The sequence below is a fragment of the Mesocricetus auratus genome, unplaced genomic scaffold (assembly GCF_017639785.1).
Source record: "Mesocricetus auratus isolate SY011 unplaced genomic scaffold, BCM_Maur_2.0 Super-Scaffold_100004, whole genome shotgun sequence".
Taxonomy (NCBI): Eukaryota; Metazoa; Chordata; class Mammalia; order Rodentia; family Cricetidae; genus Mesocricetus; species Mesocricetus auratus.
Window position 1 is genome coordinate 11,108,067 of NW_024429189.1, and position 26,618 is coordinate 11,134,684.

The 26,618-nt window shown below is 36.9% G+C and overlaps 1 protein-coding gene across 6 annotated transcripts in view; it reads right to left on the minus strand.

The window, feature by feature from the left end:
* The window catches only part of Lrp1b (LDL receptor related protein 1B), a 1,890,041-nt gene that overhangs the window by 635,621 nt on the left and 1,227,802 nt on the right, over positions 1–26,618 (minus strand). For all 6 annotated transcript variants that reach the window (XM_040745299.1, XM_040745298.1, XM_040745301.1 and 3 more), the window contains exons 28-29: positions 18,478–18,609; positions 16,433–16,660 (exon numbers count right to left, since the gene is read on the minus strand). In XM_040745299.1, the coding sequence (XP_040601233.1) occupies positions 16,433–16,660; positions 18,478–18,609 (360 nt within the window). The remainder of the gene's footprint in view (positions 1–16,432; positions 16,661–18,477; positions 18,610–26,618) is intronic.

The window sequence follows — 26,618 nt, forward strand, 5'->3', positions numbered from 1 at the left end:
TGACGGAAACCTAATTAATTGTGAATCCCATGCAACTAAAGAGGGTCACAGCACTGCTTTTAGTGAACTGGGCATCTTGAAAAACAAGCATGGGGATGTGTCTTAAACACAACAGGGACATTTTAAAAAGAGAAACATGCTAAAAGAACTGTTACAAATTGTAACATTTTCTTAACTATCTGTGACATATGAGAGTCTACCCTGAACTTGTCTCTGTTTTCATTTTGCTGTTTTCTAGCATATAGTACTTCTAGGGTTCTTTGGTCATCAGTTCCTTGATCTTATGGTGGATATGTGAAAATGCAAGCTGGTTCGTGCATGTAGGAAGGTGGAAGCAGTGAGAATTCAGGGGCCTCGGGCATGAGCTTCCCCCCAGTAGTGACCAGCACAAGTAGCTGCTTCACTCCCCTGGAATCAATATATCTTCCCACTCAGCGTGAGCTAGCAAACTAGACTTTTTTTTTTTTTTGAGACGGGAAAATGTCATTAAAGTAGAAAACTCCAGACTTACAAAATGTGCTAAAAAAGCAGAAGAGGACCTGGCATTCAGGAATTATTGTGCTGGGGCTGTGGAGCAGAGGCAGGTGCTGCCTGACTACTAAGCTTTCAAGGTCTGAAAGGCTGGCTTCAACCGTGTGGACCTTACAGCGGTGTTCTTTCCAGTTTCATATTCTTAGCCTGCTCCTTGTGTAGGACCCCCTTCTGAATGCCACTGCTACACCTCTACATTCGGAATGTGAGCTTACTTTACAGCACAATTGCATACTTATTTTTTGTTGTTTTTGAGACAAAAATGCAACACTTCTTTGCAATTAGACTTTCCCTCTCACCCAGGGTGTTCCTCCTGCCCCACCCTCTGGAGCTCACTGCAGAGAGGCAGTGCTAAAAGAATAAGGTTTGGATTCATGCTCTAACCCTGTGGCATTGTTTTTTTTTTTGTTTGTTTGTTTTTTGTTTTCAGTATTAGCTACATAGATTCTTTTTCCAGCTGCTTCGCTCATCTTAACCTGAGGCAACTTAGAAGTAAAACAGAGGATTTCTGGGAATCTTTAGAGGATGTAATATTGTTCTACTAGAAGACATGTTTTATAAAATATTTTTGTTTTACCTCACTGATTTTGAGAATGTTTCAAATTGCTTACTAATTGAACTAAATATATGGCCTAGAGAATATAACCTTCTTGGATAATAAAGCAACTCTCCATATATATTATCAATATATATTTCCATCTAAGGATATTTCCTTAGATGTGCAGTATACACTCAACGTAAAAATTTGTAGTGACTTTTACTAAGTCACTTTTAACCTACAAGTCTAATCTGGAATCTTAAGGGCATATCAATTAGTTACAAACTCAAGTATAAAGTCAAAGTGCTTGAATCTGAGGCCATTTTTTATCTGAGCACACATCTGAGCGACCTCAACCATATATCCTTGTGATTGTTTTGGACCCCAATAGCATTTTGGGTTACCAGTCTGATATTTAAAATCAACTTGCTTGTTTTTCTATAACTAAAGCCCACAACTCATTGTTTTAGAGAACTCTACAACTGTCGATGAAGAACTTGAAGAAAAATAGAAAAAAATCACTGCATCTTTCTTCTTTTCAATAAAAATATGGAGGCAATATATTTTGACTCTAACATCTGTTTTGTAGTTAAGTCATATCAATAACTCTGAGCAAATATCTTAGAAAGTCATCTTTCCTCTGTCAGAGGGAAACCAACTCTCTTGAACTCAATATCTGATATATTCTGTAAAGTCCTTCCCTACCACAAAAGCCTCTGGTGTATGACAAATTTTAATTTTCAGATTTCTGTCAAAATAACAATATAGTTATATGTCTGTATGTTACACACACACACAAATGCATGTCAGCTAAAGCTGTAAAGGTAAGCAAGTGAGAGTTCAGAAATGTGGCAATCGTCAATACAAAACCCACACAGAGGGTCTCTACTTTTCTGGGGTATTTGCTGTTTGGCACAATGTACCTCATGAGTGTGACAGCAATACAAAATGACCACAGGATTGCTAGAAAGATTTTATACATCAGTAGTATATTAGTGAGTGGGAAAACCATTCGTGTTTAAAAAGAATTGTTGAAAAGAATTAACATTTTGCTCTAGATTTTTCTCTCATTTCTTTGAATATATGCAAATGTCAGAGCATCTTCATACAATTTATGCCATTAGGAATACACTACTAGGTATTGGCAAAAAAAAATCACTTGTCAGGTGGAGAATTAAATTTATTGGAGGCTAGAATACCTCTATATCAAGAGAAAATTTTAGTATTTCGTGGAATAAATGTCCTAAATAACACTTTCATATGCCAATAGGTGAAGTTCATTGTGACAGTAAAAAGGAACAATGACAAAGCAGCCAAACAGACACAATGAAAGAACAAAACTGAAGAGCAAACCAACCAAGAGTCTTAAAATTCAAAAACTTTCTGCACAATAATCAAAAACATCAGCTGAACATAGTTAACCTGATGAACTGGAGAATGAAAAGCAAAAGTTTAGCCAGAGTAACTATAGGAAGCTAGAAACTGGGTCTGGAAGACGTAATAAGTAACATAATATGTTTAATCAATGTTTTCAAAGGGCAAGATATAAAAGGAGAAGCAACAATATTGAGATAATATTGGAGTTTTTCCTCAATGGAATAATAAAAGACAAACCCTATAAAAGACAAAATGAGAATACTGTGAGAAGATGCAGGGAAGATTGCAAAGACAAATGAACAAATACAGAGGCCAACCAGATAAACTTGAGGGTTTTCATTACAAAGGTGAGGCTAAGCTAATAGTGAGCACACAGATGAGAGAAAAATAATCCTTGAATTTGAATATTGTGCTCAGCTGAATTAACTTAAATTATAACCTAAAAATAACAAAACTGACTTAAAAATTAACAAAATACTTGAATAGAAATTTATTCTTATGTAATATAAAAAGTTGAAATGAATTGAAAATGTGCTCAAAAATACTATTCATCAATTAAAACGAATTTAAGTCATTACCAGACATCCTCCATTCCAAAAAGAACGACAATTTTCATGAAGTTGGGAGGGTAGGAGGTAGAGGATCTGGGAGGAATTGGGAGAGGGTAGAGAATATGATCAAAATATATAATATGAAAATTTTTAAATAAAAAGAAATGTATCAGAATCTGAAGAGAATACTCAAATCTCACATTAATTCTCTATTATTTATAAGTTCCAAGAAATGGAAACATAAAAGTGTCTATCAACTGATGACTAACTAGTAAAAGAAATCATGGTACCAATGACTTATGGAGCACCATGTAACCAAAAGAGGGTCAAATGTTGTCATTTGCCACAAGATAAGTAGAATTGGAGATTATTATATTAATCATCACATGATGTTATTCATTTTCAGAGTCTACATATATTGCTTTTCTTGGAGTCAGTTAAATAGCAGTTAACAGAGACGGTGGAAAGTGAATGGGAACATCGGAAGGGTTGGTCAGTAGAACCAAAATTCTTTATTTTTTAAAGTTTTCACCATTAAGAAGTGATGCATCCCATGAGATAGGTAATATTACTTAAGTGATGCATATATATATATATATATGTTACTTATATATATCACATGTATATGTGTTAAGATGTCACAAGGTACCACAGAATTATGTAAATTTATTATATATTTGCTCAAACAATTAAATTATTTTAAATTAAAGCATAAGTAAAAGCAACAGCGAATTGACAACTATTGGGAAAGTTTGTTGCCTTTGTGTGCTGATGGTAGGAATGTGAAAGGGCAGAGTGAGGGAACAGAAAGGTGCTACATCAAAATGAAAAAAGGAAAAAAAAGAGTTATCCTAAAACTCAGGAATTCCACTTTTTTTCTCATTTCATGTGAAAGGAACTAATGATTTCTAAGCTGATCTCAAAGTCATATAGCTGATATTGACCTTGAACATCTGATCTACTTGCACCTCCCAAGACTGTGAGTATAGGCCTGTGTAAACATACATAACTAGCAATTCCAGTTTTCAATACATGCTTAAGAGAGACAAATTATCAAAGGGACACTTGTATTATGATGCTCAAAATGACAATTTTGATGATATTCAAATTTAGAAACAACCTTTGTTGACTACTAGATGAATGAATAAATAAGATGTATTATACACACACAGTAAAATATTGTGCAGCCTTGAAACAGACAAAAATCTGATCTATGCTAAAACATAGAGAGAACTTGAGGATATTGTGCTAAGCAAAACATGTTTGTCACTAGAAAGATGGCTCAGTTAATGTGTAACTGTGTTAACCAGAGGCTGGATCTAGAGCACTCACTTCAATGCGGAAAAGCCTGGCATCCTACTTGTACTCCTAGGGTGTGGGTAGTAGAGACATAAAGTCTTTGGAACAAGCTCGGTAGCCAGAGTATCCCAATTAGTAAGTTCTATGTCCAAGTGAGAGACCCTATCTGCGTATCAACAGTGGAGAGTTCGGATGTTAACTTATGACTTCTATACATACATGTATACCTCTGTATACTCAACTTTGAATACAGAACATTTCATAGTGCAATTCCTCAGATTCTAAACCTAGAGAATGATATGGAGCTTCTTTAAAATTCTGAATGTTAGAATGAAACTGCACACTCACGTTTCTAATTGAAAATATGAAAAGTAGGCATAGACAGGATGGCCCTTTAACAGCATTAACTATGGATGCATAATTCTCAGTGGGCAGCATTTGTAGACATCACTATAATAGCTGTTTGTATTAATTTTCTTTTCTTTCTTTTTCTTTTTTTATGCCAGATATTGATAGTATTCTACTATAGAACCTTCGTGAATGCACATGAGAAATGGTAAATTCTGACCAAACATTAGTAAACAGCAGATGTCCCACAGCTAAGCTTTCTAATGTTTTCAAAGCCTCGAAAGCATGTTATTTGGACCTGTAGGCCTTTCCTTAATTCTCTCCGTATTTTTAGAATAGGTGCTATTTTCAAACCATTACAACATTTGATACTTTGCAATAATAGAGAGGAAGCCTTGCTTCACGCTGACAAAATAATTGCTACAAAAGTGGTTGATGTTTCAATGATGAATGGACAGTTTGTAGATAAATTCAATTAGATTCAAAGTTCATTACAAAGTACATATTATGCTGAGCCTGATAGTATACACCAATACCTCCAGTGCTCTAGAGATAGAAGCAGGAGAATTGTTTGAGTACAGCACACAAGTCAAGCTTTTTTTGTCAATAAAAATGAGATTTTCCTGAAAGTGAGGTGGGCTCTCACACACTTGGCAGTGTGTCTGAAGACTCTTTGTTCACATTTCCAGATGAATAAACTCTTTGAGAGGAGAAAGACAATGGTGCACTTCACCAAGATATCACCAGGGGATCTACATAGAATACTGAGTGTATAAGAAGCACATGCTGTAAGAAAGAAACAAGTGGTGAAGGCTAAACTTCTTTGTTTTCTCCAACTCATGAGCTTGTTTTATTCATAAAAGGAAGGGAAATGGTAGAGAAAGAACACACCTATGTGGGACACAGTGACACCAAACTCCAGTGTAAATGAAGCTCTAATATTCCCTAGAATGGCAAAGCTGACGGCAGGTTTCCCCTATCTATGAAAGTGTAAAGCAACATGAACCTCAAAGTAAGTACATCATCAGAAGGGTAAATTATAAAAAAAAATAAAAGGAAGAACTCTTGCTGTGAAATAGTCCTTCTGTACACTGTGAACATGTATTACTATCATTGGTTAGTAGTTTAAAACTGACAGGCTGATAGTCAGGCAGGAAGTATAGTCAGGATAGCCAGATACAGAGGACTCTGGGAGGAAGAAAGGCTGAGTCAAGAGAGAAGCCAGGTAGGCACGAAGGGAGAATATATAGAAACTGAGGTAACAAGCTCATGATCCATGTAGCAAAACATAAATAAAAATATTAGTTAATTTAAGCCTAAGAGTTAGATACTAACAATCCTGAGCTATCAGGCAAACATTTTTTTTACAAGACTTAATTTTTTTATTTTAATTTTAAATAGCTTGTTTTACATGTCAATCCCAGTTCCCTCTCCCTCCCCTCCTCCCGCACTCCCCTTACCCCCCTCCCTCCCACCCTATTGCCAAATCCTTCCCCATAGGGGATATCTAGAGTCTGTCATTTTACTCTTGGTGGGTCCAGGCACTCCCCTAAGAGTCCAGGCTGAGACAGCATCTCTCTTTGTGCTATAGGCACACGAAGACAGTTTGTATACCAGGGATAGACACTGATCCACAGCTCAGGGCCTCATAGGTTGCCCAGGCCTTCTCACTGACACTCACATTTGGGGGGTCCAGATCAGTCCCATGCTGGCCTCCCCACTGTCGGTCTGGGGTCCAAGAGCTCTCCCCTGTTCAGATCAGCTGTCTCTGCTGGTTTTGCCAGCCCATTCTTTGCCAATTTGCTCATCACTCCTCTCTCTCTGTCACTGGGTTCCTTGGGTTCAGTTCAGTGATTAATTGTGTGTTTGCCTCTGCTTCCATCAGTCACAGGATGAAGTCTCCCGGATGGTTATAGACATCAAGTTCATTATCAGGGATGGGCATTCAAGGTGGTCCCTCCACTATTGCTTAGCTTGCCAATTGGTGTTATCCCTTTAGATCACTCAAGGTCACTCTGGTGCCTGATCTGTCTTTGAACCTATGATTCCCTCTTCCCCCTATTCTACCCCCACCCCCTCAACTTCCTGTTCCCCCATGACCAACTCCCTTCCTCTTCACCCCCTCTCTTCTTCCCAGGTCCCACTCCCCCCCACCCCTTGCCGTGTTCCACATCCATTCAGAGGATCTTGTCTCCATCCTCTTCTCTTGGGTACTATGCATATATGTATATCTTTTAGGTTCTTTCCTGTTTCCCAGACTCTCTATCTGTGGAAGTGCAGACTGGCACTATCCTGATCCATGTCTAAAATCCATATATGAGTGAGTACATACCATGTTTGTCTTTTTGCGGCTGGGTTACCTCACTCAGGATGGTTTCTTCCAGTGCTATCCATTTCCCTGCGAATTTCAAGATTCCATTGTTTTTTCTGCTGAGTAATACTCCATTGTGTAAATGTACCACATTTTCTCTATCCACTCTTCAGTTGAGGGGCATCTAGGTTGCTTCCAGGTTCTGGCTATTACAAACAATGCTGCTAAGAACATAGTGGAGCAGATGCCCTTGTTGTATGAACCTGCCTGATTTGGATAAATGCCTAAGAGTGGAATTGCTGGGTCTAGTGGTAGATTAATTCCCATTTTCCTGAGGAATCTCCATACTGATTTCCAAAGAGGCTGTATGAGTCGGCACTCTCACCAGCAGTGGAGGAGTGTTCCTCTCTCTCCACATCCTCTCCAGCATAAATTGTCTTCGGTGTTTTTGATTCTAGCCATTCTGACAGGAGTAAGATGGTATCTCAGAGTTGTTTTGATTTGCATTTCCCTGATGGCTAAGGATGTTGAGCAGTTTCTTAAGTGTCTCTTGGCCATTTTAGCCTCCTCTACTGAGAATTCTCTATTTAGCTCTGTACCCCACCTTTCAAGAGGATCCTTTGGTGTTTTGGAGACTTGTTTCTTGAGTTCTTTGTAAATTTTGGAGATTAGCCCTCTGTCAGATGTAGGGTTAGTGAATATCTTTTCCCATTCTGTGGCCTGCCTTTTTGTCTTTTTGACTGTGTCCTTTGCCTTACAGAAGCTTTTTAGTTTCAGAAGGTCCCATTTGTTAATTGTCGATCTCAGTGCCTGTGCCACTGGTGTTATGTTTAGGAAGTGGTCTCCTGTACCAACTCGTTGAATAGTATCTCCCGCTTTTTCTTCTAAAAGTTTCAGTGTGGCTGGATTTATGTTGAGATCTTTGATCCATTTGGACATAAGTTTTATACAAGGCGATAGACCTGGATCTATCTGCAGTCTTCTGCATACCAGTACCCAGTTATGCCAGCACCATTTGTTGAAGATGCTTTCTTTTTTCCATTGTACAGTTTTAGCTTCTTTGTCAAAAATCAAGTGTTCATAGGTGTGTGGGTTAAAATTAGGGCTTTCGATTCGGTTCCATTGGCCTACCTGCCTATTTTTGTGCCAATACCAAGCTGTTTTCAGGACTATAGCTCTATAATAGAGCTTGAAGTCAGGTATGGTGATGCCTCCTGAAGTTCCTTTATTGTATAGGGATGTTTTGGCTATCCTGGGCCTTTTGTTTTTCCATATAAAGTTGATTAATGTTCTTTCCAGTTCCTTGAAGAATTGTGATGGAATTTTGATAGGGATTGCATTGAATCTATAGACTGCTTTTGGCAAGATTGCCATTTTTATTATGTTGATCCTACTAATCCAAGAGCATGGGAGATCTTTCCATTTTCTGGTATCTTCTTTGATTTCTTTCTTTAAAGACACAAAGTTCTTGATATACAGGTCTTTCACTTCCTTGGTTAACATTATCCTCAGATATTTGATGCTGTTTTTAGCTATTGTAAAGTGTGATGTTTCTCTTATTTCTTTCTCAGTCACTTCATCATCTGTATATAATAGGGCCACTGATTTTTTTTGAGTTTACCTTGTATCCTGCCACATTGCTGAAGGTGTTTATCAGCTCTAGGAGTAACCTTGCGGAGTTTTTTGGGTCACTTATGTAAACTATCATATCATCTGCAAATAGTGAAAGTTTGACTTCTTCTTTTCCTATTTGTATCCCCTTTATCTCCTTTTGTTGTCTTATTGCTGTAGCTAGAAATTCAAGTACAACATTGAAGAGATATGGAGAGAGTGGACAGCCTTGTCTTGTTCCTGATTTTAGAGGAATTGCTTTGAGTTTCTCTCCATTTAGTTTGATGTTAGCTGTTGGTTTACTGTATCTTGCTTTTATTATATTCAGGTACGTTCCTGTTATCCCTGATCTCTCTAGGACCTTTATCATGAAGGGGTGCTGGATTTTGTCAAAGGCTTTTTCAGCATCTAGTGAGATGATCATGTGGTTTTTCTTTCACAGATTGTTAATATGGTGGATTACATTGATAGATTTTCTAATGTTGAACCATCCCTGCATTCCTGGAATGAAGCCTACTTGATCATGGTGGATGATTTTTCTGATGTGTTCTTGAATCCGGTTTGCAAGTATTTTATTGAGTATTTTTGCATCAATGTTCATGAGGGAAATTGGTCTATAGTTCTCTTTCTTAGTTGTGTCTTTGTGTGGCTTGGGTATCAAGGTAATTGTAGGCTCGTAGAAAGAGTTTGGCAGTAAGCCTCCTGCTTCTATTGTGTGGAATACTTTGAGGAGTATTGGAATTAGCTCTTCTTTGAATTTCTGGTAGAATTCTTCAGGCAAACATTTATAAGTCATATTAAGTCGCATAGTGATCATTTGGGAGCAAGTGGGCAGGAGAGAAACATCTAACTACAAACTCTAGAAAAAAATATGAACAGCAACAACTAAAAGTATGCCCTAGTTTGTTTGTGTCTGTCTTGCTGTGGTGAAACATTGGGAGTAAGGTTTTATTTCATATTACATTTCTCAGGTCACAGCTCGTCACTGAGGAAAGTTGAGCAGGAACCTAAAGGCAAGAACTGGAGCCGAGGCCATGAAAGGACATTGCTTACTGATTTGCTCCCCATAGCTTGCTCTGCCTACTTTCATATACCACCCTGGACCATCCATCCAAAGACTGTACTGCCCACATTCAGTGTGTTAAATATTTCTCAGCCACACTGTTGTGCAAAAACTTGTATATCTGACCACTCCATACTTGGGAGGTCCACCTGAGCTCTGGAACCATCTCAAAAGGATGGAGCTTCAAGCCAATGGAATTATTCTCCAGGAATTTGCAATGAAATCCTGAACTGTTTTATTGCAAAATAATGCAGGACACTGGAGTGCTAATAATGTGCTCCGGAGGGTCAACTTTTTTCTACCAATTCTTTACCATGTCTTCGAAGCAACAGTTTAGTTTCTATGACTTTAAGTTTCTCACCTATAGAATGCAAATTATTCATCCATAATATTAGATGTGCAGAGATTAAGTAAGATGGCATTTGTGTCACACTAATGTTAGGGTATTTGTCATACCCAATCAGTAAACCTGACAACATGAATGATGGAATTGACCCAGGTGGAGGCACAAATAAAAGTATTATTGGGATGAGAGAGTAATGCTGTTTGCTGCCAAGCTCTTTCTTCGAATTGCAAGGTCTTTCTTTCTTGGAATGAAAATATATTTTTTCATGGCTAATCTTGGTTGTTTTCTTGACTACACTTGGAATCCACTAAAACTAAGTAGGTGGTCAGGCCAATAAATGATAGTTTGAGGTAGGAAGACCCAACTTTAGTCTGGGGCACAACTTCTAGTTAAGGATTACATAAAATGACATGGAAGAAGGAAGTTTTTGTTTTTTGCCTACTTTTCCTTACTACATCTATCCTTTTCCAGAGGTATTTCTTCCCTGGTATTAGAACTCAGTTCTTCAGGATTCCAAAATAGATTGGAAATCAGGGGCTCTCTATGACTTCCCTAGAACTCCAGCACAAGAATTGAACTGCTAAAATATCCAGCTTTGGAGAATGAAAAACATTCAGATGGTTAGCTTTTATATTAGAAGACATATATTCTTAGATTGCTTAGACCACAGCCTTAAGCCAATCTAATAAATCATCACACACACACGCACACACACACACACATACACACACACTAAATTCCTTTAGAGAACTCCAACTAATACAATTCTTTATGAGAGTGGATATAACACATATGGACATACTTGTTTATATACAGGCATTTGTATAAATATTGAATATCTGAATGTAAATAATACTATTAACTTTATGGTGAATATGCTTACAGTCATATATTAGTATTTATCCTCATAATAAATTGCACCCATTCTGAGCTACTTACTGTAAATACTTAAAAAAAGATCTTTCACAGATAACAATAAATGCAAAGTATTTTGTTGCAGAAGCTAGAATACAGAAAAACAGGCAAGCTATGGTTTCCTTTAAGAAAGCTTGAATCAGTCAGTGATTTTTCTCAGGGGGAAGGAATGATTGCAAGAGGAGATATATTTAGAGCCCAATTTTTGAGGTTCACGTCACATTAGCTTTAATCTGAGGCAGGACTGAAAATGAAGCCTTTTAAGAAAAGCTCTAAAATAGCCCCTGGCATCCTACCAGACCACCATGGATTAAAGCTGAACATCATCAACAACAAAAACAACAGTAAGCTAATAAACTCATGAAAACTGAAAAACTCTTTACTACAAGAAAAGTAAGTCAAGAAAGAAATAAAGAAGGGAGTTAAAGACTTTCTAGAATTCAATGAAAATGAATACAAAGCATATGTAAACTTATAGTACACAATGAAAGCGATGATGAGAGAAAAGTTAAAACTAAGTGTCTACTTTTAAAAAATTAGATAAATATCATACAAGCAACATAATAGTAAACCTGAAAGCTCTGGGTAAATAAATAAAAAGAAAAAAGAATTAATCACACTAAGATGAGAAGACAGTAAGAAAGTTTCAAAATAAGGCTGAAATCATAAAATATAAACAAAGAAAACAATTCTGAGTATCAGAGAAACATAGAGCTTGTTGTAGAAGAAAAACAACAAAATAGACAAACCCTTATCCAAAGTAACTAAAAGATACAGAGAGAAAATCCAAATTAACAAAATCAAAATGAAAACTGGGGCATAACAACAGTGATATTAAAAATGGACTATAGGAGTCCATTTTTATCCGTGTCAAGGGATGCTCTCTCAGCCTGGACACACTAATCAAACAAGTAAAAGACTTGTATCATAAAAGTGAAAGAATTGTATAATAAAATGTATATGTCTTTGAAGAAAGAAATTGAAGAATATATCAGAAGATGGGAAGATCTCCCATGCTCATGGGTAGGTAGGATTGACATAGTAAAAAAATGGCCATTTTACCAAAAGCAATCTACAGATTCAATGCAATCAAATTAAAATCCCAGCACTATTCTTTGTAGACCTTGACAGACCCAGTCTCAACTTTGTATGAAAAAGCCAAATCCGGGGGATTGGGGAAGCATAGATCTCATTGGGAAGGAGAAACAAAAGAGATTCTGTAGATGGATTGGTGTTATATAGAGGGATCAACTGGAGGAGGGATAGAGATAGAGTATAGGAAGAGAAATCTGAAATTGGGGACACTTGAGGACTAATGTGGAAATGTAGTGCGTGAAAACTCCCTGGAATCTATAAGTGATGGGAGTGCATTCTCTAAATATGTCTGTATTACTGGTTGATGAATAAAACACTGTTAACTAATAGAGATGCAAAATAGGTGGGACTAGGAGACAAGGAAGATTCTCAGAAGTGTAGTAAGGAGAGGTCATCATGTGATACCTGGAGAAGAGGATGCATGAGTCTGGCTTTTTTGGTAAGATAAATCCACAAGGAAATACATAGATTATAAGAAGTGGCAGGATAAAAGATTAAGTCAAAAAACTCAGTAGTGCTACAATACAGGCAGTAAATGGCCTGATAAAGAAATCAGAGAAACATCACAGTTTACAATAGCCACAAACAAAATAAAATATATTGGGGTAACGCTATAACCAAACAAATGAAAGACCTGTGTAGCAAGAACTTTGAGTCTTTAAAGAAAGATTTAAAGAAGATACCAGAAAATGGAAAGATCTTGCATGGTCTTGGATAGTTAGAAACAACGTAGTAAAAATGGCAATCTTGCCAAAAGAAATCTATACATTCATTACAAGCCCGTCAAAATACTAGCACAATTCTTCACATACTTTGAAAGAACATTAATCAACTATATAGGGAAAAGCAATAAAACCCATGATAGGCAAAACAACCCTGTACAATAAAGAAACATCCGGAGGCATCACCATACCGGACTTCAAGCTCTGTCATAGAAATGTAGTCCTGAAAACAGCTTGGTATTGGCAAAAAATAGACAGACAAATGGAATCAAATTGAAAACCCTGATATTAATCCATACACCTAAGAACACCTGATTTTTGACAAAAAAACTAAAATTATACAATGGAAAAAAGAAAGCATCTTCAACAAATGATGCTGGCATAACTCGATGCTGGCATGTAGAAGATAGATCCATGTTTATCAGTATGCACAAAATTTAAGTCTAAATGGATCAAAGACCTCAACATAAATCCAGCCACACTGAACCTCATAGAAGAAAAAGTGGGAAGTACCCTTGAACAAATTGGTATAGGAGATTGCTTCCTGAACATAACACCAGTAGCACATAAGTTGAGATCCACAATTAATCTATGGGACCTCCTGAAACTGAGAAGAATCTGTAAGGCAAAGGACACAATCAACAAGACAAAATGGCAGCCCACAGATTGTGAAAAGATATTCACCAACGCCACACCTGACAGTGGCTGAATTCTAAAATTTACAAGGAATTCAAGAAGCTAGCCTCCAAAACACCAAATAATCCAATTAAAAAGTGAGGTACAGAACTAAATAGAGAATTCTCAATAGATGTGTCTAAAATGATTGATAGATACCTAAGAAAGTGCTCAACATCCTTAGCCATCAGGGAAATGAAAATCAAAACAACTCTGAGATACCATCTTACTTCTGCCAGAATGGCTAAAATCAAAAACACCAATGACAGTTTATACTGGAGCGGATGTGGAGAAAGTAGAACACTCCTCCACTGCTGGTGGGAGAAAATGGGAATCAGTCTTCGATGAGATCCAGCAATTCCACTCTTAGGCATATACCCAAAAGATGCATATTCATACAAGAAGGATGTCTGTTCAACTATGTTCATAGCAGCATTATTTGTAATAGCCAGAACCTGGAAGCAACCTAGATGCCCCTCCTCTGAAAATGGATAGAAAACATGTGGTACATTTACACAATAAAGTACTGACTGATGATGGGGGAAGTCCTGTACATTTGTTAATAAAGCGCTGTTGAGCCAATAGGAATCTAGATAGGTGGGACTAGGAGTCGAGGAGGATTCTGGGAAGGAGAAACACTGGAGAGTCAACATGTAACCGCCATGGGGTAGGAGCCCGGAACTCTTATTCTCCGGTAAGAGACATACTTAGATTAACAATTATGGGGTAATTACTTAAAGCAGAGCCAGCCAGTAAGAGACAAGCAAGGCCAACAGCTTCATAACTAATATACCCTCCTGTGTGTTTATTTGGGACTGATGCGGCTCTAGAACCAGGCTGGCAGGAAGGCTTTCCTCTCAAAGAAAAAGGCTTCTCTTAAGAGACTGAGAACTAGGAAACTAGCATGGGACTGATCCAGGCCCCCTGAAAGTGGGTGTCAGTGAGGAAGCCTCTGGTTGTAGATCAGTTACCCCTAGCAAAAGAATGGTCTTTGAGAGGTCATTCCACATAGAGGGATACTCTCTCAGCCTAGAAACACAAGGGAGGGCCTAGCTCCTGCTTCAAATGATATGACAGACTTTTTAAGATCCCCCATGGAAGGCCTCACCCTCCCTGGGGAGCAGAAAGGGGATTGGATAGGTAATTAGTTGGAGGCAGTAAAGAGGGGAGGGAGAGGGAACTGGGATTATTATTTAAACAAGTTTGTTCCTAATTTAAATTAAAAAATAGAGGAAAAATAAGTTAAGAAAAAAGATAATAAGAACCTGAAGTCACCAGGCAAATCTTTGCACTAATTTAGCATTCATGTGTTTTGTTCTGTTTTGTTTTTCTGTTGTTGTTTTTGGCAGAGAATGTTGTGGGATCTGCCAGGCCAAGGAATCTTCATGTTATAAATGGTGACCAATGTGGGACAGGAATTTCAGCTTTACAAAAGCTTAAAAAGGGATTTTAGAAATGAAACAACAGAGAAAAGCATGGCTTCTTGGTGGCAGCATTTTCTCTGCTAGAGATAAGCAGAGACTTGTGCAGCTCTTTTAAAGGAAGTTTCCTGACTCAGAATAAACATAAAAACCACAGGGCACTTTTAAAAGGTCCTGGTAACAATTGACAGGTGTGTATGAGCATCTGGAAGTGGAAGTGACCACATTCAAGCCAGCAGCATGCTTTTTCATGGCAGCATAATCCAAGACAGTTAGCACAGCTCTCAGTGTTGGTGGCAAATGTATCCCTGCCATATTAAAGATCCGTGGCTAGAAAAAAGTTAGCTATATACAGTAAAGACAGATTCAGATGAAGTATAACCTCTAAAAGTTTACAGTGTGTTTAAAAATGTACATAGGCTTGGGAGAGGAAAGCAAAGGAAAAAAAAGAGACAGAGTAGCTGTATGTGGTGGCACACACCTTTCATCCCAGCACTCAGGAGGCAGAGGCAAGCAGAGCTCTATGATTTCAAGGCCAGCCTGGTGTACAGAGTGAGTTCACAGGCAGTCAAAGTTACACAGAAAAACCCTGTCTCAAAAAAGGAAATAAAAGGTAGTAAAAGAAATAAAATAATAAGAAAGCCATGAAAAATACAGAGAGAGTCTGGATACTGTATACTATTGTCTTATCTTTGAGTTGTTTGACAGCTGAGGAAATAGCAACAACTGCTAAAAAAATTGCTTCTGGATTAATCTAATTTATATATTTTAAAAATGCCTTGACTTCAAAAGTATAAGGATATGTTACTTTGGAAAAGAGATTTTATATGTGTCTCCACAGAAAATGAAAATCTGTGCATTCCTTCTAGACTAATATGGTTTGATGAAACAAGACCCCCTGAAGCAGTGACCCAGGTGATCAAACATTCAAAACATTAATGCAAAGCTAAATATTCAGGGTTCAGCGATTGCATTCACATAGATATTTAACTCCAGCTTGGTTTTACACTTTAGAAATCATCAATCATCAATCATCACCATCATCATCATCATCATCATCATCATGTGTGTTTATGTTCACACCTATGCTCCTAAGCCCATACATGTCACAGCAGGTACCTAAAAATCAGAAGACAACTTTCAGGGGTAGATTCTCTACTATGGTAAGTAGTTTTACCCACTGAGTCACCTTACCAGTCCTTTTTTTCTGTTTCCAGTCCTTTTTTTTTTCAGTTAATTCAACTGACTCTTCTCAGAGCTTATAAGAAAACTTCTGGAATATTTCCATGTCTAATATTTTTAAAGAAAGGTTTGGATAAACAGGACAGTCCCTGCTATACCCTATGCTGTCTCCATGTGAATAGTGTTTCATGGTAGCAAAAAACCCATTTTTAATGTGTTTAGACACTTGAAATTTTTAATTTGCTCTGAAATTTTTCCTTTGGATGGAACTAAATTTCAGGTTATCAAAGTGCTGTGTGTTTTAACAGTGGTATTTGACATTTGTAGAGATGGAGCACACTATTCGTTCTTTGAATAACTGTGTTGTACAGTGGAGAAAGAATGTAAAAGAAACTATTTACTGCATATGGAATGACAAGCACAGTTGGGATCACGCAACTCTTTTACCTCTTGAAATAACTGTTTCTAGCCCTGTTCCATTAATGAAAGCCCGTGTGATGGTTTGTGTTTTGATGTCTGTCCAGTACAAGCGTTCCTCAGAGGCATCGAAGTCTATTACAGCAACATCATCAATATCTGGGACAGTGAAGGCCGTGATGAAGTTCACATACGGATTGTCAATGTCCACTCCTCGGATCTCAGAACGTCTTGCATAAAGAAGAAACTTTTTCATTTCTAGAAAAGTAAATTCATGTGATAGTTTTCCTTATATTGTTGACAAGTTTAAGAGAGTCTAGAAATTCTAAAGTAACAACTTTTAATGACTTCAGTTTTAACACAGAATTAAAAATATCTGGTGGAAACAAAGAATAGTTCATCTATCTAAAAGGTACTCAGAACAAACAGCTAAAAATTCTTTAAGTAATATTATTTAGTTTGACATGTCAAGAAATTCTCAATACTTGATTTTATCTAAGCATAGTTATACGTTGCTTACCCAAGTCAGGTGTGGAGGTACAGGCAGATTTCTGAGTTCCAGGCCATCCGTGGCTACATATTAAGAACCTGTCTCAAAAAAAAAGCCAACACAAATGGAAAACAAGCAAACAAAACCAGAACTTGCTGGATATATATTCTCAACAACCATGTTGCATGTTGGTATATAATTAAAATGCAATTGCCTTTTATTAAATGATTTTTAAAGTACTTAAGAACTTATCCTAAAAATCTTCACTGAATTAAATTAGGCATTATTTTTTCATTCAGTTCATGTATTTCCTATCAAAATTAGAGCTCAAATAGTCTCCAGGTTTTATTGTAATTTTTTGTCCTGTTATTGGGAAGCATTTGGGTACTGTTTTTGCACTGTTTGTGATATAGGAGTTATAGTTATTCTAATATTGGTTGTGGTTGGGTTGCTATTATTTTGAGAAAGCCACTAATCTGTCAGGAAGGTGTCTATGGTACATTCTCTTGTTACAGCACGACTTTTCATATATATTAAGACAGACTGCCTGACATACAACTCTTGGGTTCTTCGCAGGGATCTTTAAAGTCACTAGTAAATTCTATTCTCTAAACTCTCCATTAGCTGATGGGCATTTCTTATTTCTCTGCATGTTTGATCCTGTTAATGGCAATATTAAGAGAGTGTGGGCACAGTGAATGCTGTACCTCTTCATGTCTGTAATATGCATGAACCTATGCCATGAGTATAGAACTTGTTACATAACTTCATTATGGTAAAAGGCAGCACACTCCCCTCCCATCAACATTCCTAAGCCTATGAAAGACAACACCCCAATGTCCCCAGGATGGCACTCTGGTTTGGTGAAGAACTTGCAGTTCCTAATCCCTAATGCTTGGTTCCTCAACCTCTTGTCTTAATTACTGGTTGATGGCCTTCTGTGTCCTTTTATAAGTTATTACTTGACAGAAACATGAACCTGGATCAGTGGAATCTGGTCACACCCTATAATAAGTGCAAAGAATTAAAGCCACTAGTAATAGACTCATAATTTAACTTCTGATATATGATTTCATTTTCTACCCTATAGATTAAGTAACTACAAAGAAAAATATATTATTTATTTCATATATATATATTTATATACACACACACACATATATATTTGTTTGTTTGTTTGTTTTTCATTTTCCCCTTCAGGTTGATAACACCCTGTTAAATGAACAGGAAATTAAAGCTGATGAGTACTTCCTAAGTCATCACTTCCTTGAAGCACACATATACTTACACATCTCCCTGTTTCACAGAGATAAATTTTGCTGACTTATTAAATAAGAAAGTAACAAGAAAAATAAATGAATAAGGTAATAAACAGCAAATGTCACATACCACATTTTAAAGGATTGTCAGTTTCCCCAGAAATAGCTGAATCCTTAATAGTGGCTGCCAGCAGCTGCCAGCAGCCCCAGCTGATGTGTTCTTAAAGACATGCAAAACCTCTTCCCCTTCACTCTGTAAAATCTGAATGCCTGCAGAATCAGAACTATTTCCATTCTGCTTTGGCTAGCAACTGTGGGAAACTTACCATAGCAGGTCTTCTTGTTGGGGGAAAGCTTCATCAGGTGGGGGCAGGCACAGGCTGCACTCCTGTTATGATTGATGAGACACAGGTGAGAGCAGGGGCCTCTACCCTCATTGGCTGCACAAGGATTGGAAGCTGCCAAAGACACAGTGAAAAAGCAACAGTCAACCGGGAGAATGTCAGGAACCCTCTGAAGTTGATTCACATAATGATTCAAAGTAAAGCTTTCCTCGCTTAGCCTGCAGAGTTACTGTGAGAAAGGCAGGCAGTTAGCTCTACACATCACTTGAAACCTTCATTGCCCTAAATTTCACAGCTCAGAAAATTTTCTTAATTTTCTTCTTACTTCAGCTTCAAAAAATCTTAAAAATTAGAGAAAGTATATGTGTTGCCAAAGCAAGCACAATCCAGATGCCCCTCAGCTGAAGAGTGGATAGAGAAAATGTGGTACATTTACACAATGGAGTACTACTCAGCAGATAAAAAAAACAATGGAATCTTGAAATTTGCAGGCAACTGGATGGCACTAGATGAAACTATCCTGAGTGAGGTAACCTAGTCACAAAAAGACAAGTATGGTATGTACTTACTCATATATGGATTTTAGACATGAAGTAGGGGAGTGCCAGCCTACAATCTCACCACCAGAGAGTCTGGGAAACAGGGAGGACCCTAAGAGAGATATGTATGGTACCCCAGAGAAGGGGCATGGGACAGGATCTCCCGAGTGGTGTAGAAGCATGGGGGAGGGGAGAGGAAGCTTGGGAAAGGTGAGGAGAAGAAGAGAAGGGGAGAGGAGAACATGGGGGAGCAGGAAGGTTGAATCAGGGGAAGAATAGAGGAGAGCAGGGTGAGAGACACCATAATAGAAGGAGTAATTACAGGTTTGAGTAGAGATCTGGCACTAGTGATATTTTCAGAGGTCTACAAGGATGATACCAACTGGCAATCTAAGCAATAGTGGAGAGGCTAACTTAAATGCCCTTCCCCAATAATGAAATTGATGACTACTTTGTATACTATCCTAGAGCCTTCATTAATGGCTGACAGAAGCAGACGCAAACACCCACAGCTAAACATTGAATTGAACTCCTGGAAACAAGTTGCAGAAAGGGAGGAATTGATGAGCAACGGGTCAAGACCAGGAGGGTGAAACCCACAGAAACAATAGACCTGAACAAGGGGGAGCTAGTGAACCCCAGATTGACTGATGGCTAAGAGCCCAGCATGGGACTGATGCAGACTCCCTGAATGTGTGAGGAGGCCTCGGCAATCTTTGGGCTCTCGGGTACTAGATCAGTATTTATCCGTAGCATCCAAGTGGACTTTGGGAGACCATTCCACATGCAGGGATGCCTAGGCCCTGTCAGACATGACATGACAGACTCTGGAGATCCCCCATGGAGGGCCTCACCCTCCCTGGGGAGCACAGTATGGATTATGTGGGGATTTGGGGGAGTTCTGGGGGAGCAGAGGAGGGAAAGGAGAGGAAGCTGCGATTGACTTGTTAAGCAAGCTTGTTTCTCATTTAAATAAAAAAGATTCTCTTAAAGAACAAAAAGATTTAGCAAGAGAAAATATCAGGAAAAACTGCTATACTAACTTATACTAATGAAATATATTATATATCCTAACATATAGCAATAAAACTCCCATCATAGAGTTCTGATGGATGACTTCAAGTTCCTAACGTGCCTCAGATACTGACTTCTGGTCTAAGCATACCACTCTAACAAATGTGCACGGACCTGCTATAATAGACATCCCCCTTTCTCCCACCTTCCCTAGGTACATAACACATATTAATCAAACTCACAACCCTGAGGAACTTCCCTGGTTTCTCCATCATAATTAGGGGTGAGGTTTTAATTTTATGCTTATTTAGTGAGTGTGTTGACATGATCTGACATGTGTGACTGTGTGGCACGAATGAGGAAACCAGAGGAGAGTCTGCAGAAACTGATTCTCTCATTCCACCCTATGTTCTGCATTGATTAAATTCAGATCATCACAGCCTGTGGAAAGTGACTTCACAAGCTGAAACATCTCTCCTGCCCCACAGATGTTTGTCAATTGATGAACAACTGTTATCTTAATTCTTTTATTTTAGTAGATCTTATCTACTTATTTAATAGAATATGCATTACTCCATCATTTCTGTTATTTATTCATTATAACAGAATAAGGTCTTTAGATCTAGGCTGTGAAATGGAAGGCAGAAACAGTTATGCCTTCTTACTGCACTAGTAGGAGTTTAGCTTTCAGCTAATGAATAGTACCTTTCTCACAGGTGGACTTATGCTCTGGGTAGACAGAGTTCAAGGCATACCACCAAAACTGTATGCAATGGCACACTGAAAAAGGGAAGACACAAAGAAGTCTCTCTGACCTTCTCTGTCCACTTTTCCCTTAAGATAGGTAATAAAACCTAGGTCAGATTTTTTTAAACCTTTCCCTACATGCAGTTCTATGACTGTCCTTTGAGAGATGTATTTCAAATCTCCAGAGAAAATGTATGTCTTTATCTCCACAGAAGAGTGCTAATAGACCAGCCTCAGAATGCTCCCACCTAGAGCCCTGCCCATTGTTTTCTTCCAGTGTCCTCACTTCATCAAATACAGATGAAAATGCATAGCTTGTAGCATCTCTTTTTCTCAGAAACTCCTTACTAATAAAACTTGATTCAAATGAGTTTATAAAATTCTTTCATTTTTGTGATGGCAGCTTCAATTGTGAACCAGGAAGGGATATAAAAATTTCATTTTTCTCATCCCCAAGTAGATCACATTAGTGGTATAGGGTTTTGAACCACAAAGAATAAAAAAAGTCAGAATATATAACCAATATAGAGATGTGAGAAACTAGCTGTATACTCAGTATACATTTGCCAGTTCATTATCTCCCCACATGAGGAAGGCAAAGCAGGACTTTCCTTTGTACTTGTTAACAATAAACTTTTTTTAAAAAATGGGAATAAAGTTGCTGAACCAAATCATCTGCTAAGAAAATCTGATAACAAAAGAAACCAATAGGAAAGCCTAGAAGCTGTGGGCCTGAGGACTGACTCCTGCAATCTGCTTTTCTGGACACTTCAGTTTGTATCAGTTTGTGTTAATCAGAGTCCCAAAGGGATTGGTAGAGTTATAGAATGAAGTCAGCAGATGTGCAGGGGTGCTGCAGGAGAGGAGGTCTTGGAGGAAGACACGGCCTAAATGTGTTCCAGCACTTAGGGCCAGGGATCCCAGTGGCTTCCATGGAAAGAGACCTCAAACTTCCCCACGCTTGAAAAAAAGAAAAACAATGAGGAGAAAATGAAATAGAAAACATATGGACAGCCATGAGGTGACGAGAGAAAAATGGGTTTTTAAAATTATATTGAACCTAAAGATGACTCCACTTGGAGCAATTAAAAGCAGAATCTCTAACAGTCCTGTGGTAGTTACTTGATTTCCCTCAATTTTTAATTTTTAGTTTAGAATAATTCTTACTCTTCTCAGCATGCTACAATTATAAACTCCCTTTAAAAATATCAAATATATTAAAATTCTATGTACTTAGAATAAAAACTCACACTGATTTTATAGCCTAGTGTCTATATTAATGGCAAGGCTATAATGTATAATTCACAATATTTTCTGCTTCACAGCTTGGAAAATCCACAAAGAAATCTTGCCTTTCAATTTAATATCATTTCACTTTGAAATAATACTGCTAAGACTTTTAAAAGTTTCTTTCTTAGTGAACATCCGAGCATAGCTATCTATTCTAATGACTCAGTTGAGGAATTTGGTTCACAATACTCCTTTCATAACATAAAGGGGAGGTTAACACGTGGTGACCCACAACCAAATCCGGTCTACTGGATTTGTAAAATTGAATAAATTATAGCTGAGCCTATTAATTGCATATTATCATGGCTGCATCAGTACTGTACAAAGAGTTTATCGATATTGGCAGAGGCTTCCTGCTCCACAAAACCTTCAGGTATTTCTATTTAGAAATGTTTTGTCAACCCTTGATAGAAAACAATTATTGGTTTTCTTCCAAACACTATTACAAAATCCATTATCAATACAGAGGTTGTGATCTCCCCCAATACTGTTTCTTTGTGTCCAAGAGAGAGAAAGAGTTGATCACCATGGAGTTCTACAAGCACTGACTTCCTTTTACTAAATCCCGTAAGGTCAAACAAAGAGCCTTAGAGATACCTGTGCCATCTCTCCTCATTTAAACAGATTATCAACTGACTGAGCTCACGGTTGTTCCAAGCATAGAACAGCTTGAAAATACGGTGGAAAAGACAATGTTGTTTTTGCACCAAGGAGAATTATGTCCGATTTTAATGCTTGCACAGCGCTCTCTGATTCTGAGACCATGTTCAGAGCATACTCCCTCTATCTTCTGCACAATTGACTGTGTTACTTTAGTAATCTCTTAATTTCTATTTGCTACCAACTTGGTTGTTTTTCTAAAATACAGACCTGACAGGATTGAGGATTCCTATTGTTTCCTCACACATACTCAGTAACACACTTCTGGAATAGTTCTCATAGGTCCACCAATTCCTCATGACCAACCTCTATCTCATTATTCCAACTATGCTAAATTTAAAAAAATCCACCAATCTTCCAAAGAATACAACATTTAAGCTTTGAAGCATTTTTCTCTTTTACTGCTCTCTATATAAGTATTCGTTGTCATTCATATATTTTTCTTAAAATTCGGATGGCATCTGTTGATGGAGGTTTCTGTCCCACCTGTGGGGCAATCATGATTATATTAGACTTAAGAACCTGTGGATCCACTGGTGATTCTCAAATGTATGTGATTTATGATCGGAAATGGCAACAACATAAACACCTGGAAAGTTGGTTAAATCTATTAAACACATAAAGATTAAGGGTGAGAAGAGATAGTCAATAAGACATAAGTAAAAAAGATGGCAGGAGAACGAGTGTTACTCACACATCACATAAATTGGGTTGTGAAAGAAATAATATTGTTAGAGAGAAATTCATATTTCTTGGAAACTCTATTTAATTATACTTCATTTTGCATCAGCAGAGAGCGCCATATAATTACTTTTATCTAGAAATTTCTAAAAAACAGATGCACATGAACTACATATGCTATTTACTTAGGTAATAAAACCATGTTGAACGCTAAATACAGAGATTGGTTTTGTTTCATGAGAAGAAGATTTTTCTATCCTTTTGATCATAACAGGTATCGTAATGATAAATTAAATTGGCATAGAATAACTGCCAATAAACTAAATAATTTACCTATATTTTAAAGATATTTAGAAAAATGTCAACCTTCACACTTGACAAGGAAGAAATTAAGGAAGCATCATATTTATTTACTTTTTAATTATACTATTGTGGATCAAACTCAAGGCCTTTCTCATTTCATGCCAGCATCTACATCTGAAAGAGATGCTCCGCAGCAAAACATAACACATGTATTCACATGCTGTGTTAGTCTCACCTGACTCACAACATGTTCTATTTTTATGAAATATAAAAAATAACAATGGATATTCCACCAATATATGTGCTATAGTAATGATGGATTAAAATACATAAGTTCCTGTCTATTTATATATACATAGTTCTCTTAAAAGGGAGACCTCAGACACATAACAGGTAAAATGTATCTTAGAAATTATATTAACATTTCACAGGTGAATTATTAACAAATGTTTGGTACTTTAAAAGATGTAGTGCAAGTTAAATTACTTGCAGTTTATTTCATTTTTCATTTGAATTAAGGAAACAATCAATTTTTGTTAACGAGTTTTAGCATTTAAAATGGATTGTGTTTCAAACCAGAAAAATCTTCCATAAATATATCAAATGAAAAAAGTTGGGGATAGGTTTCCTTTGAAGAGCATTTTGATAGTAAGTATGAGATTTTAATTGTAACAGTGACATAAGAGAGACAGAAAGAAAAAGACTTACAATACAAAGTGTGTAACATATATATATATATTTATGTATATATATATATGTTAAGAGTTCTTATGAGGGTAGAATCTACACATATGTACACACATTCATACACACACACAATGCATGTGAGAGAAAGACGTAAGAGAAATTTGATTTTTCTAAGTAGCACTTGAGAGAATAAGTATGAAAGTGAAATTGTATTCTACAAATACTTGAGACTGTTCTCTACCATGCTAGTTTCAGCTTTGAGAATATTTCCTGGTTTGGGGGGTTTCTTTGTGGGAGGATCTGGGGGCCTCTATTACCCATAGGAAATATTATTGGAAATAAATATATTAATAGTATAATGAATAGTATATTCCAGATTGCCTAAGTGATATGCTTTACCTTTAAGAAGAAATGATATCAGCAATAATATTAGAATCCAGTGCTTTGCTTTTACGATTTGATTTTTGAGCTGCTGTTTTGTCTTTTCCCAATTCTCTAAAATTTTTATTATATATAATGAATGTACACAGTAAGTATGTTTACAACACCTACATTGAATTTTTTATTATTATGTCTCATTATAAACAGATATGTTTTGTGAAGAACATTTGTCAACTTCTATAAGAAAATCTGCTTGAGGAATTCCCTGCTTACTTGCAGCAAGCTTGTTTTCTCACTGAAAAACTAGAACGTTTACTCCATTGAAGGAATATGAATAACATATCTTTTATTTTTCTGTTCTCTGACTTGAAATTTAAAGTTAAACATAATACTTAACCAAAGCTATAATATTAAACACAAATATTCATTCCTCACAGTTCATTATTCCTTTCCTTCAGTGTTTATAACTTCTTTGCAAGAGGTTTTATAAGTATTAGGAAAAAGAAAAGGTTAAGCCTTAAAGAAATATGATTAAGTGTTAAGACATTATTACAGCATTGTCAGTCTTTTAAGATGAATTTTACAAAACTGAGAAATTATATCAGTAATTTTTTAGACAGAGAAATATATTGATTATTATTTCAAAACATTAAGAATTGAGGCCCAATTTAACTGGTACTAATTTATATAATCAGTGTCATTACTGTTTCTACTCATTTCTTTGGATAGTAAAATACAACTGTAATTCTGAGCACAACGAAAACCATAAATTTCATTACCACGATTCTTACATCAACACAAGAAGAAATACTTGCAAGAGAAAGGAGACATTGCTTTTGCCTCATTTAATCTCCTTCTAAAAATCGATACAAGTAATCAATTTGTCAATGGTGGATGAATAAGGATATTGTTTTCTTATAAGTATTGTCAGGAAAAGTTTCTTCAGAGAAATATTTTACCGAGTCAATTGGAATCATTTATTACAACTACTTTTTGAGAAACAGTCTGTCAATCTATTTGTAAAACACAATGGCTAAGGGACATAAAAATGATCTACAAGAATGAGCTCCTCAAACACCTGCTCATGATGTCTAACTCCTTTCATCTCAGACTCTGAGAAGCCAAGACAGGAGGACCATGTAGGGTTTCAGGCTCCATGCAGGACAACAACAGATGCCATCTCAACAATTGACACAAAGTACAAAAAAAAAAAAAGAACAAAAAGCCTAACCTTCTAAAACCAAAACAATAACTGATTTTAAGACCCTGTGTTAGAAAATATGCTGAGAACTTTGGTAGCTACATTTGTAATGATTGTAATAATTGGCAGTTTCAGTTCATAAGTATAAATTGGCCCCATTCGCAGAAGAGTAAACCACATCCTGCAACAATTCTTAGCGTTTGATTACGGAATAAGAGACATGACCATCATAAATCCATGCCTTTTAAAATAGTCCTGTTCGTTTAGATTCCTCTTCCCTGCCAATACCATGCCATGTGATAGATACTTCCAGGAAAGCAGGGGATGATGGCATTGCTATAGGGAGGATGCTTATAAATCTATTTAATGTGATGGGTTTTTCATCCACAGCGAAATTCCTCAGTGTATTCCCCATTATATTTCTTAGGTGGTTTCATTTGTTTCTCTGGAGGCAATGTCATATTTACGTCATTTAAAACCATTTAAACTTCTACCATTTGAAGATCAAAACATCAGTACCTAGTCTTTGAAAATAAATACTTCTTGCAAAATAACACTGTCTTTTTAAACAGTTAAGCCCCTTTGAAGTATGTTTTCTTCAGACAACAGAATTATATGTT